At 47.5% G+C, this 14,301-nt stretch overlaps 1 protein-coding gene across 7 annotated transcripts in view; it reads left to right on the plus strand.

Moving 5' to 3' along the window:
- LOC146182998 (uncharacterized) overlaps positions 1-14,301 on the plus strand; it is a 185,209-nt gene that overhangs the window by 34,155 nt on the left and 136,753 nt on the right. For 5 of the 7 annotated variants that reach the window (XM_084609011.1, XM_084609015.1, XM_084609014.1 and 2 more), the window contains 2 exons: positions 3,875-4,069; positions 12,973-13,155. In XM_084609011.1, coding sequence (XP_084465137.1) covers positions 3,875-4,069; positions 12,973-13,155 — 378 coding nt within the window. The remainder of the gene's footprint in view (positions 1-3,874; positions 4,070-12,972; positions 13,156-14,301) is intronic. The other 2 variants (XM_084609016.1, XM_084609017.1) reach the window with 2 other exon arrangements.

Genomic DNA, 14,301 nt, shown 5'->3' on the forward strand with positions numbered 1-14,301 from the left:
CGAGTCATTGCAGATGAAGCTATGTGATGTTAAGAAGATAGTGAGAGACCGCGGAAAGCGTGGCGTGACATGGTCCATAGGGTCACGAAGAGTCGGACACGACTGAACGCCTGAACTGAACTGAGCATGTTACTGTTATCAGGCTCCTCAGCACCGCACGGCCGTGGGGGGGGGGGGGGGGGGGTGCATGCTGATGTCATTGATGATACCAGTACATTTCCTGCATAGAAACACTTAGCTTGAAGAAGTAAAAACAACTCTAACAATATCAAAGCCCTAGAGACATTGTTTGGCGCATCAGAAGAGGCACCGTGGGAAGTAAGCGATGGCAAGGATAATAATGAATGCTACCATTCGTGACGTCATCAGCGAGCTTCTCTGTAAACCTGCAGTGCTTTGAGGAGAAGCTCGAGATTGTCTTCAATTAGGCTATCAGTTTGAATGCTAGCACAAAAACACTTTGCGTGCATTATCTACAGCTTCTAGAGATTTGAATCCTTGAATATTGCGGAATTCAGGAAAAGTGATCAGCTGCCCTTTAATCGGGCTTTTGAATGAACCTAATGTAGCAAAAAATTGGGCCCAGGCAAAAAATTTTATCGTAAAATGCTGTGCATGCATTCTGTTTAATGCTGCCACCACACTGTTTTGTAGTTTCCTGCGGGATAGCATCACTACATGGACTCAAATTAAAGTAATGAATTATTAACATGTTTTGATGCCAGCAGAGATCACAAGCAAAACTGCACTTCACCCTGCTTTACACGCTATAATGTGGCATGGATAGTGTGCGGCAAATCTGCGCAGTCGTGTGGTTATAGATTCCACGGCATACTCAAGCCCTCGAGATTATTGCAGTTTGAACGAGCCAGGCAGAGAACACACAATTTCCTGTACAATATAGCCGATTTGCATGCAGAATAACTTTTTTTTTTAATTAATGGAGCCCTATGTATTCTGTGGTCAGAAACGCTAGTCCAAACCTACCTTACACCCTACAAGTAGATCGGCCATATTTTGGACAGCCATTTTTCTGAGGAAAGGCCGTCTTTATGTAATAGTACGTTAAATAATTGAGATTACCACAGTACATGATTAAAAGAAACTGCATGGGCCAATGCTGTGTGCAGTCATCCCACTGCGGACTCTGAGTAGGACACGCACTGCCACTGCTATGAGTGGGAGGTGCCTCGATGCTAACACCTCTGCTAAATGATGCCTTGACCACAGCCGGACCGGAGAGTAGCTAAGGCTTTGCAGCAAAATTGGGATCGGGCATTCTCACATAGCTCCTCAAATCTTCGATTGGATTGGATGGGTGCAGACTGCCACATTAAATTATCCACTAAGATTTACATTATAAATTATGGGACTGGAGAAATTTATCAAATTAAGTGCTTGAAGTACCAAGACATAGTTTTCTCATGACGTTTGCACTGAGAGCAAGGTAAAACTATGCACGATAGTGTTACAGTAAAACCTCTTAATTCGAACTTCACGGGACCGGGAAAAAAAGTTCGAATTATCCGATGTTCTAATTATAGAATGCCCTTGAAAAAACTGGCAAGAACCATTTGTATTACAGTAAATGTACCGTATTTAGTCACGTAATGAACTCGCTCGCATAATGAACCCATCCAGCCCCGATTTGTGCCTATGAATCTGAAAAAAAAAAAAAAAAATGAAGGTGTCAGTCATTAGCAGGTCCCTTCGCCATCACTCACATCTACAACACATTTCTTGGCAGTGCGCCAAGATGCTAGCGTACTTATCTTTTGACTTTAGCTCCAGGAGTGGGGGGGGGTGCAAACTTGGCAAAGTGCCAGCGCTTGTCTGGTTGTGCAAGCCTCCTTTTCAGTATGCTTGCTTTATCATGCTATGAGTCATGCTATGAGCGATTTGGGCGGGCGCTGTCTACTGCTGCTCCAATCATCCGAACCCCGATATCAGCAAGTGGCTTTTGAAGCGAATGATGCTAAAAGCCTAAAAGCTGGCCTTATGATCGCTGCTGACTCGCATGCTTCCATTCACAACTAATGGGTAGAAGGATGGATGGCTAGTTTAATCCATAGTGCCGTCTGAGATCATAGCCTTTCATGGGTGTTGGCTGGGGCCGCGCCGACAGTACTTATATTCCTATTTCCAAATTAACAGGGTTGGAATTAACGAGTATTTAGTTGCGAGCTACGGAGGTTGCGCAGAAGAGAGAGCAGGCAGCTGCCGCCGCGGCCATGCACTGACCTTCCTCCAAACGTCGCCGGCCGACGCCGCCGGCCATGGTTTTACCTGGTTCCATCTGTTCCATCTTCTCTCCCTGTTTTGGATGTGCGCAGCCTCTAATTATGCCTTCCGATTGCAAAGGTGTGTCTTTACTTTTTCTTTCTTTTTTTTTCCACTTAATGTGCGCCAAGCCGCCCAGACGCGGCTGCACATAGTTCGAATTATTCTTAGCGGAACAGACTCTCGTTCGAATTAAGGGGCTTTTTTATACACAGATCTCTATGGAGCTTGGCCGGACCAAGTAGTGTAGTTCGAATTATCTGAAAATTCAAATGATCGTGATTTGAATTAATGAGCTTGCACTGCATTGGCATGGCCTTTCCACTGTAGACAAAGACATACATGCACAGTGCTCACTGGGTGTCAACAGCTTGAATATTTACTTTTACACTAAAGAAAAGTATAAAGGCTGGGGTTCTCGAGACTTGGGGAATTGGAAGCTTTACGAAAACGATAGGAGTCACCTGGTCTCAGGTGCTTGTTTGACTTGAGCTGTGTTTGTGGAACATCCTATTCTAAGACAACAGGGTTAAAGGCTCCATTCGTCACACAATCTTGCATCAGTGTTGTCAGTTATTGTGAGCGAAAAATCTCTGGCAAGTGGTCACGTGGCAAAGCACTGATTGGTCGTTGGGTTATGTGACATCATGAGACATTGCCGAGTTGGCAGGAGCTTCCAGTGCAGGCAGGCTCTTGGACACGGGAGGGTGAGGTTGGAATGAAATTGGAGGCCGCAGGTCCCGAGTCAGACACACTGCCTCTAGGCCGCATTGACACCTTTGTATGACTTGACTGAAGTGGGGCTTTATACCTGTTACAACTGTATCCTAACGAGTATATGAGCGGTAATAGAGGCACAAATGCTGGGGTTACTGATTATGCACCACACTCCTAAAGGCTGAGCTCAAGTGTACCACACATTTTTTTTCTTTCCCTTTATTGTAGGTTCCGGCCTCAAAGTTGGAGCCTGAAAGCTTGCGACCAAACTGCGCAAAGAGCATTTTAGCCTGCTTCTACACATTCTTTGTGGCCAGTTTTGTGCCATGCGGCCATAGTTTAACCTGTTTCTTGTGTTAACTGCTTGTTGGTGTTGCCACCTTTGGTTCATTTTGGGCTATTCTGCCCTGAATGTGTTTTATTCCTATTGGCAGAGCACTTTTTTTAGCATTTTGATCGCTTTCATTGCCCTTTTGATTACGGATTTCACTGTTAGCCGGGCAGTGTGCTTACTGAAAATTGACCGCCTACTCGTGTTCCTTGCAAGGTATTGCAATGCTAGGATCAGACCAGCTGAAATCGGGTCAGACTGTGCTTCGATCTCTCACGTGCGAAACATGAATGTGTACCGTATAAGAGTGGTTGCTTCCAGCGGTTCACTTTCGTTTTTCAGGTCACAAAGTGTGTCGTCAGTTTTATTTTCACATGCATAGCTCATACTCAATTCTCTTAAAATCATTCCTATTCTCAGTAGAATTTGTAGTACTCTTACCATTCGGTGTCTAAATGGTGACATTCAGACTCTGCACCATTTTCTCTCTCTCTCTTGCCGAGGGGCTCATTTCCCCATGTCTCTGCCCTTCTGTCCCTGTGGCAGCCGTGCAGTCAGTGCATAGCTGGGGTGGCCGAGTGCCTGCAGATGGCGCCCTGCTGCAGCGGGCTGCGGGAGTTGCAAGCCCGGGCCATCCAGTGGGCGGGCCGCCACTACGTTCGTGTCTGGCCTCACCGGGCCTTTGCCACTGTTCCCGAGCACTGGCAGCAGCAGTGTTACGCGGCCACCCTCCAGGCACTGGTGGGTTACGTCCAATAATGTGGTCAAATGTGGAGCACACCACGTTTTTATACCAAATGCAGGGTACCGGAACAGTGGGAGCACAGGACACGAGGGACTGCTTAACTGTGCATGACAACTTCAGCATTGAGCTCGCAGCTGAAGCTTGTGTCACTCATTCAGTGAAGGCAGGTTATGTGGAATTATTTCAGACCTAAATAGAAGAAAGCGTCTGGTATTTTGAACTTAGTATTGGTGCATGCGTGAATATCTTTCTGGCCTTCTTGTTTTTTGTTTGATTTCAGAAAAAAAAAAAAAGAAACTGATAGCAACTAATTGCTCCACTGCGGTGGCTCAGTGATTAGGGTGGTCAACTGGTATCTGAGATTTTCGGCAGTTCGACAAAAGCCGATTCATCCTCACCTTCCTGTGTGGGAGCTTTTCATATTGTTGCTTCCCATTTTCTGGTTCCTCGAAACATTCTCGATAGCTGCTGCGATGCGTTAGCTGTACTAACGGCACCGGAAAGCAACACTTGGAATAACAAAAAAACAAACAAAAATACACTCAAACATAGCTTAGAAAGGTCATTGTGGGGCTAGTTGGTAATAAAAATTTAGACAGGTACAGTAGTGCAGACAGACGTGTACATAAGGTAGGAAATGATCGCAGCACTTTCAACTGTACTTTATCAGAAGACAAAGGGCTGGCTCACATGACAGAAAAGATTGCATAAATGCCATTTCTCTTCCAATGAGTTGAAAGTGAGTGCTGTGTTCATCTTCTTCCTTATTCCTGGGTCTCTGCGCTACTCTACCCATGTAAACATTGAAAAACAGGACGCTATAAAGCAGTGTCCATCAATTCTGAAGCACCTTTTTAGAGTGAACTGCTTGTAAACCTCGTTATAACGAACACAGATATAGCGAAATATCGGTTATAGCGAACCAAATACGAAATTTGGTTGGCCACGCTTTATTTTTACGACATTTATTCTTCTATAACGAAACCGAAAACGTCAGGTCCGCCGCGATATCGGTTGTAACGAAGAAATATTTGGTCTACTCGAGGCTCAAAACTCTAAATGTAGCATAAAAGAAGCAAAATAAATACTGAAAGTCAATTCTCAACAGCACTTTTCGTTTTTTTTTTTTAACGTTTGAAAAAAGTTGGAAGTTCAGCCGTCTAGCACAAAAATGCGCATTTGGCTGGTCGCGCCACCTATGAACTGAGGGCAAAAACTGCAAGCTCGCGCGACGACAAAAGGCCGAAGGGTGGCGCCACTTGCCCAGCGGTGAAAGCAAGGGCAGCAACACTGGCAACCACGGCAACTGCGAGACGGTGACGGCGGTGGCGAGCCCGCGTGACTCCACCCCACTCTTTCCTCGTGCAGCGGCCGAAATGGCAACGAAGAGGAAGGCGATCTCGCTCGAGACGAAGCTGCAGATATTGAGAGCTGTGGATAGTGGCCGCAAGAAAAAGGATATTGCATCGGAATTCAACGTTCCACCAAGTACGTTGTCCACCATTTTGGCCGCAAGAAAGAAGATTGAGGGCAACACCGAGGACGCCATCAAAGCTGACCGCAAAAGAGTTAGGCCTTGCCTTTACCCGGATGTGGAAGCGGCTTTGTTTTCGTGGTTTAAGGATGTAAGGGCGCGAAACTTGCCGGTCTCAGGATCACTCCTTCAAGCGAAGGCCAATAGCCTGGCCTGCGTACCGGGACATGATGATTTTCGTGCAAGTAGCGGTTGGCTACAACGCTTCAAAGATAGGCACGAGATCGCATGCCACACTTTGTCTGGCGAAGGTTCTGCTGTTGACGCGGAGTCGTGTGATAAGTGGCTGGAGAACTTTCGACCTTTGCTCCAGGAATACGACGAGCGCAACGTATATAACGTGGACGAAACCGGCGTGTTCTTCAAGTTGTTGCCAGAGCGGTCGCTGGCAGTCAAGAATGAAACCTGCCATGGAGGCAAAAAGAATAAAGACCGGGTGACGGTTGTCGTTGCCGTGAACATGGACGGCTCAGACAAAAGACGGCTCACTGTCATCGGCAAGTCTGCGCGTCCGAGGTGCCTGAAAGGCGTCCGGAATTTGCAAGTTGAATATGTTTCTAACAAGAAAGCATGGATGACAGCCAAACTTTTCGAAGACTGGCTCAGAGCTTTCGACGAGGACATGGAGAGGCAGCAGAGGAAGGTCCTTTTGCTATTGGACAACTGTTCAGCACACAAAGTCTCTGTCGTGCTGAAGGCAGTTCGCTTGGTGTTTCTGCCACCAAACGCAACTTCAGCTTTGCAGCCGTTGGACAAGGGCATCATCCGTTCGCTCAAGTGCAATTACCGGAAGCGTTTGGTGATGCGGCTGGTCTTCGATATTGATCAACGCAAGTCAACAACCATAAACATCAAGACGACGCTCGAAATGTTGTATGGATCATGGAATGAGGTGACGCAGTCCACAATAAGGAACTGTTTCGCGAATGCCGGTTTTGTTTTGCCTACCGTCGAAGACGAAGTTCAGCCCGAAAACCTGGTAGAGGTGGAACGAACTTGGGATCGACTGGCGCTCCCAGGCATCGCATTTGAAGATTTTGTTTCGGCCGACGAGAACTTGGCCGTGGCGCCGGAGCTGACGGATCAGGAAATTGTGGATCGTGTCGTGTTGCCTGCGGATAACAGCAGCAGCGATAGCGAAAGTGACGAAGGCGAACGGGATGAGCCACCGATAAACAGTGCGGACGCCGCAGACATGGCCAGGAGGCTGAGAGGCTATTTGGAAAAGCTCCCTATGGCCAAAACTGCTGAAATGGAAAAGGCCCTCACGTGCGTGGACGTCGTGGAAAACTTCATTCTGCGGAATGCTGTGAAAAGCCACCAGACGAAGATAACATCATTCTTCAAATAAATGAACGCAGATCTGTTTTGCCAAACGAACTTTGTCATGTTGTATTTCGACTCCCATATTCCGGTCTATTTTGTTTGAAATGCCACAAGGACACAGGTAAGGATTACTTCGTTTATAGTGGGTTCGAAGCCAAGAATAATGCATTTCAGTATATCTTGAATATTCGCGCAAGCCAAATTGTGGCTTTGCAGCCGATATTTATGTCTACTGTTACAACGAATATCGTATATAACGAACTAATTTACGGTTCCGATGCTACTTCGTTATAACGAGGTTCGACTGTACTAGTACAGTAGCCGACGGGTAATTCGGACTCCAATAATTCGGACTTGTAGGATATTTCGGACTTCAGTGAGGCACCGTCAGTCACCCCATAGAAGCGCATACATATTCGCGACGGATATTTCGGACTTTTAAAGTCCGAAAGTTCGATTTTTCGGACTAATTTCAGTCCCCTGCAGGCCAAAATCTGCCATCTTATCGGCTTTTCGCCGGCGCAACAAGCGCCATCTTGGATTGAGGTGGATTGGCTCTGCAGTTGGATTGGCTTGACATGGTTTCGGTGCCCCATTTTTGCCAGGAGAGGCCCCTGCAATCTCTGCCACTTCGAGGTGGCAGTCGGATTGTCATCGCCGTCAACCTGCTTTTGTCGCCAACGCTGACGCGGGCAGCTATCTCTTTGTGCTTTGTCTCATACGTCCGCCGTGTTGTCACACGAGTTTCTCCGACCGCGTCAACTGAGTGGCGCGCCGTCAATCCTTTGGCCGTTTTGTGATTGCATCCGGCGGTTCCACCGCTCTGAACGAAAAGTGCCTCATTTTTGCGGGTTTGACGAGCGGTGTGGTGCGCACTCGGGCTGTGGACATGGCCCCGCCGGTGCTGCCGGGTCCGTCAAAGAAGCGTGGGAGCTATTCTACCATGACCCTTGAGAAAAAGGCAGCGATCATAAAGCTAGTGCTGAGTGGGCGAACGCAAGCTGACGTGGCCAAGGAGTTCGCACTGTCGAAGCAAACTATTTCGGATTACGTGAAAAATAAGGAGAAGATTTTTTCCGCCTTTGAGGCGTCCCACAGCAGCAGCCAGAAGAACGACAGGAAAGGCGACCACCCCGAATTGGAGAAGGCCTTGCTACTCTGGCTTAAAGCTGCTTTAGCGAAAAACCTTCCAGTGTCGGGCGACACGTTGAAGGAAAAGGCAGAGACCCTGGCCGTGAAAATGAGAATTGAAAAATTCAAGTTCACGGACGGATGGCTCCGCGGTTTCAAGAAGAGACACGGTGTGTCTTTTAAGAAGATGTGCGGGGAGAGCGGAGCCGCCAACCCAGCCACGGTAGCAGACTACCGTCAGACGAAGTTGAAGCCCTTGTTGAGCCAGTACAGCCCGGAGGACACCTTCAACTGTGACGAGACCGAAGACTCCAAATTACGAACGCTATGAACTTGCTGTCTAGCGTGTACAGCGAAACGACAACATTGGCGCAAATACAAGCGCAAATCGTCGCCAGCAAAAGAAATTTGCCGCAAGGTAAAATCGGCAACTTTTTTAAGCCGATTTCCTCTGAATAAAGTGATTTTTTGTGCTTCACGGATTTTTCGGACTGTTCGATTATTCGGACCATTTTTCGGGTCCCTTCAAGTCCGAAAAAACGGTCGGCGACTGTAACTTTAACAGGAGAGTTAAGGAGGAGCACACCAGCACTGACAGTCAGCGTAAATTGGTAATGGCAGTATTATTATAATATCGGGGGTCGAACTTGGCAGGGTGTCCTTTTCTTGTCCGCCAATTTTTTTCCTTTTTACTATACTTTGTTTTAAACATCAGGTGCAACACAGTGAAAGCTAGGCAAGTAGTCCGGAAGAAAAAAAGAGAATGTGTATCACTCTGCGCTCGTTTTGTGGCCGAGTGGTCTAACTCGTCGCTCTTGGGCGACTGAACTTTGGCGGCGTAGGTTCGAATCCGCCGTGAGACTAATATTTTTTTTCATCATTTCTTATGTGGCATGACAGGGAACTTCAGGTATGTGGGTTTGAATCCACCTCGCAGATTTTTTAATAGCTTCTTGTACTTGCCACCAATTTAAATCACTGTTTCTTCAGAATACCTTCAATATTCGGCTGACCAATGGTGTAAGGTGGTCTTTTCTTTACACTTGAGACCATCTGTAATTTTCATTTTTGCCTTAACTAAGGGAATTACTCGCTCTTGTGCACGTCTCGTGATACCGGGCATATCATGAACGATTCTGTCAGTCCAGCAGAGCAGCGGATCGAGTATTTAAGACGGTGCGGGAGTGACTAGTGCTCTGTTGTGGAATAGCGCGATGCACTTAATGCGAACAGTTTGCTTTTTAGGTTGCTTATTCTCAGATTATACTAATGTTTAACTTTTAATGAGTAATGTTTTCTTCGGCTTTTCTTTCTGCCTAAAAATGCATATCCTGCTTTTGAGAGGTTAATTGCCCGCAGGCACCGCCGACGCCAGGCAATGAGATCACTGCGCTCGATCAGAGCAATATTCTGTTTTCTTTTCTCGAATGCAAAGCCAGTGTCCTTCAACAACCTCCACAAGGTGGTTTTCTTGAAGCTCAGCTGGTCATCGTTTTCCTTTTGAACACTCTTTTCGTGTACATACCATGTACATTTAGGCGAATGTCATGCATTGTGAAGCTGCCACGCTTTACCGTTGGTGAACTTGAGATTTTCACGTCTCGATACCTTTTCTTCAGAGACTTCAATGGTCCACACTGACTCTTCGCCTCATATTTTGCGACGGTCTGTGGAGATACTTCCCCATCCTCGCTTACAACACTGAGAATATCCCGGACGGATTTCTGCGAAAGTGGGCTCTATTGTGACCACACACATTTGCAGTAAATTGCTTCGCATGCCTGGACGTCTTCAAAGTATGAATCTTTGAAAAAATTCGCTCGGAAGATGTGGTCGAGGTCGTTGAGTTGAATGCCATGTTTCAAAAAGAGATGTGTAGCACGGAGAGCAGAGCTGGCAGGGTTACGGGGCAGAGAAAACCCGACACAAACCAAAACGACAAACAAAACATAGAAATTCACTGATTCCGAACTTTTTCCCCTAAAAAAACGTTTTCAAGCCACGCGCGGAAGGAATGAGAGGGGACAGTTCGGCGACGGCTGGTCTGGGCAGCGCCGCGCCCATTCCCCAAAGGCGTGCGCATTTGCAGTTGTCATTCCCCGCGCGCCAACACATGACGTTTGCAAGCCATGTGCGTGGGTGTGCCCATTCTTTTGCCGAGCTATCTCTCTCCTTCAGCACGCACAACGCATGCGCCGCCAAGCCAACTCAGTCCGTTTTCAGACAGATGTCGGATGCTTTCTCCAGCGTGTGTTGCGAACCCTGTGCGTGCGGCGGCGCGGGGGCTGACGTGGCTATGGCGCCTCCGGATGATAAGAAGCGGCAGCTCTCTCTCTCTCTCTTTTTTTTTTGCAAGAGTCATCCTTTCTTATCGTTATGCTGTACGTGCGGCGTAGCGTAAGATATGGCGGCTGCGGACGTTAAGAAGCGGCAGGGTCTTTGGTCTTTTTTTTTTGTTTGCGGGGATGTTTATTTTTTTTTTTTTTTATCGTTTATTCTTGCATGTATGAATCAGTGAAAGCACGCGGTCAGCTGCTGCGATCATGAGGCCCGCCCCAAGCACGGTGTGATAAATCGAACCAGGCTTGTGCAATCAAGCCATCACGGGCACTCTGCCAAGTTCGCTCCCCGCTACCGCAGGAGCTATCAAAAGATAAACGCGGCCTGACGTTATCGCTGCGCAGCATCTTGGCACGCTGCCAATGAGCTGTGGATGAGACGACCGAAACGGACTGACGCGCGCTATCGACATACAAGTGAAAATGCTCGCGATTTCTGCGCCGTGGCGACACAGAAACCTTGTTTTGAGCTGCCGCGGTGGCTCGAGCGGCTTCCAACAAGTTTGGAAATTTTCGCTCTGTCGCTGCCGCTCGTCGCTGAGATCACTCAGTCGCTTGCATGTGAGCGAGCTGGCCTTAACACATTTTTTTTTTTTTAAATTCTCGGGTGCAAAATTGGAGGGTGGGTTCATTATGCGAGTGAGTTGATTACGCGACAAATACGGTATAATTTTTTCACATCGGAAGTGCCGTCACAAGCCGATTTCGGTATATCGAATTATCGATATATCGAACTAATTCGCGATCCCCTTCGAGTTCAATATATCCGGGTTCGACGGTAAACGAGAGATAGAGCATTGCATGCATGTTGTGATGCGCTGATAGAGATATGCGTAAAAAAAAAACCTACTGTGCGCGAGAAAAACAAATATTCGCTCTAACCAAGAGTGCCAATGACGGTAGTCAGTGCGCAAGAATTCGCTGTGTAGAACACATGTCGTCACACTTGCTAAAAAGTTAATCCCTGTCATCCCCACAGTCAAACTTGCTTGCTCTACTATGTTCAAGGGAGCAGGCGAATGGGGTCTCTTCCGCCGGTGCTATGCGAAGGCGCTCAACATCTGTCAGGTTCCTGACAGTCATCTGCTCTCGCACAGGAATCCCATTACCTGTGCACTGACTGCTTACATCTGGCTGGTTGTGTGGTAGCTTCAGTTTTTTTTTTTTTTTAATTTTTCATAACAGCAGAAAGGCTGCAGCCAGTGCGCGTCATAGCAGTCAAGCTCGCCAACTTCGATAACTCTGATTCGGTGAAGTGCTTTTTTGCCGAATGACTGGGTCTCATACCTCAAAATAAGCTTATGCAGTCCCAGACCAAGGTATATATATTAAATTAATAAATGAGCTTAATGCTATCGCGCAACTCAACTGCCTAGGAAAGCATCCTACAGCAGCCGTTCAACATGCGTCATCCCACTTACTTAGTTATGCGGGGGCTTCCGATAGGTGGCGGCACAATATGGTCTTCGCGCCCAATAGACAAGCGGAACAAGCCACCACGGCCTCCTCTCCTCCCCTTGCCCATGGCACAGGCTAAGTGTCGTGCAAGTTTGGTTCTCTGCTCGCTTTATCAGGCCGCGATTGGTGGGGGCACAATACACACTAAAGCATCCAACGTTTTCTGCCACCTGTTGACCTTGGCTTTCACAACGCACATAATTCGACCTAGGTCATGCACAGAGCGGTCAGAACAAACACTAGAGAAAGTGTCTAAGGTTCTGTCTGCCACAGTTTATCAGTGCATTCTGCTACAAACGAAGACAGGAAGAGTGGGAGAATGAGGAGAGAGAAGTTCGATACATCTAAAGACCTGTGAAATTGGAATTCGATGTATGATGCAGCTTTCCTATACTTTTACATGGGAATTTTATGGGGATGATGAGAGTTCGATATAACCAAAATTCAAAATATCCGAATTCGGCTGTAATATGGCCATACCACTTTGCATTTGGAATCATGCTGCAATAGCAACTGGCCCAGTCTAACTTTGGGGAACTCATTTGCATGGATGTTGTCAAAGTTGTCTTTTTGGAGGCCAGCATATTTACACAATGCATTCAAGTAACACTTTCGTCTTCTTCGACATTCGTCTTTGCAGAAATGACCAGATGAGCTGTGTTCTCTTGGAAAAATATTGTTGGCCACCTCTGTGACATTACAGCCACTGCCACTGAGCTCAAGTGACTCGAATGTTGCACATTTCAAGCATGTAGGGAACCCATTTAACTATGGTGGTGAAGTGAATCGAACGTGTAATGTGATAGAGATCTAAGGCCCTCAAGACTCGGAGATGATTATTGCGCAATTTAAAAGCCAACAAGTAGAGCGTAACAGGTGTAAAAAAAGCTCAGTGGCTGCTGTTCGTTTTTTCATTCATCACACATAACTTAAATGCCCCTGATATATTCTTTAAATTGTTGCTTCAGCTGTGGCCAGACATTTCTATTAAGCTAGTTGTTTTTCGTAACAAAAAAAAATTGATGCTTGCTGCACATGGCCAAAATTGGGATGCACTCATTGTCATTGTGGGCAGTGTGACTGGACTTGCCTTTCTTTCCTGCCTGTGCAGACAGCAGAGACGGCCATTGACATGGCTCTCAACTGTGAGCGCCTCTCTGTGACGCTGCCCCGTGTACGGTGGGCGGAGTCTGCACTGTCCCTGGCCAACCGCCTCCTGCAGGACTGCATTGGCCTCATGTCTCGAGAGTTTGACCAGGTGCTACAGAGCAAGGGCTTCCTCGACCTCGGAAAGGTGCATGCGCCCTCCATCTTTTTTTATTCCCCCAGGTAGAAACGGTGCACATTGGCTAGGTACAAAAGCCACTGTGCTTGCTGGAGCAGTTCAGAAAGTGGCCGATGTTGTAGGATTAGCTGGGAAATGAGGGTGCGTATCTTCGGTATCCTCAGGCGTGTGTAGACACATTCACAGTGGGGCAAACTAGTTTTGGAACCGTGACGCCGATTTGGGATACCGTATTTACTCGCATAATGCTAGCACTTGCGTAGTGTTCGCACCCCCAACATTGGGCATCAAAAATCTGAATTTTGTTTTCCTCGCATAATCATCGCACCACCAATGTTACCATCGCGAGAGTCGTCTGCTAGTAGTAACAAGCGCCATCTTTGGAGCGCTACTGAACCTGGCTAGCCTCGTGTGCATGCGCTACCAGGCGGTGATAGCGTGCTCGGTTAGATCATCATCATCGGTTATGCTCGTCGTCTTTTTTTTTTTTACCTCCATGATGCTCGTAGTTGTCGCCATTTTGCGAGGTGTCCGTGTTTCGTTGTCACTAGAGAGATTTAGATTACTGTGAGCCGCGATCCGCCACCGTGACCTGCCACCGGGACCCGCCACCATGACCCGCTACCATGCGTGGGCAGAGCGCACAAGTTGATTGGTCCCGACGCGGCAGGTCTATGTGCCGACATCCAGTATGTGGTGCTATGTATCGGTGTCAAGGGATCTGGGCATGCACAGTGGAATGGCGGTGGTGGATCACGGTAGTGGATCGTGCATCACGGTAAGCTGAAACTCTCTATTGTTTCTTCGTTCCGTTCGTGTTATTTGCTTTGTTCCACCGTCTACCGTGTTCTTGGTGCCGCATCGCGGTGGGGCGGTACGCAAGTACCGTATTTACTCGAATCTAACGCGCACCTTTTTTCCAATATATCGTGTCCAAAAATTGGGTGCGCGTTAGAATCGAGTACGACCCTAAATCTCCGACATCATATCGCCATCGGCATTTCAAAATGGCCGCCTGGTATGCACTTCGAGCCTACTAGCTGGTCTAGCTGTCTATGCCTAGCAGTAGCGTCCTTCGTGTGCTTTGGTTAGCCTACCCGTTTTCTGCGATTGACCGACCAGTATGGACGTGCCGAAGATTCGTCGAGTTCATCA

This window comes from Amblyomma maculatum, chromosome 7 (genome assembly GCF_055883805.1).
Source record: "Amblyomma maculatum isolate TAMU_Amacu chromosome 7, ASM5588380v1, whole genome shotgun sequence".
In the NCBI taxonomy this organism is placed as follows: Eukaryota; Metazoa; Arthropoda; class Arachnida; order Ixodida; family Ixodidae; genus Amblyomma; species Amblyomma maculatum.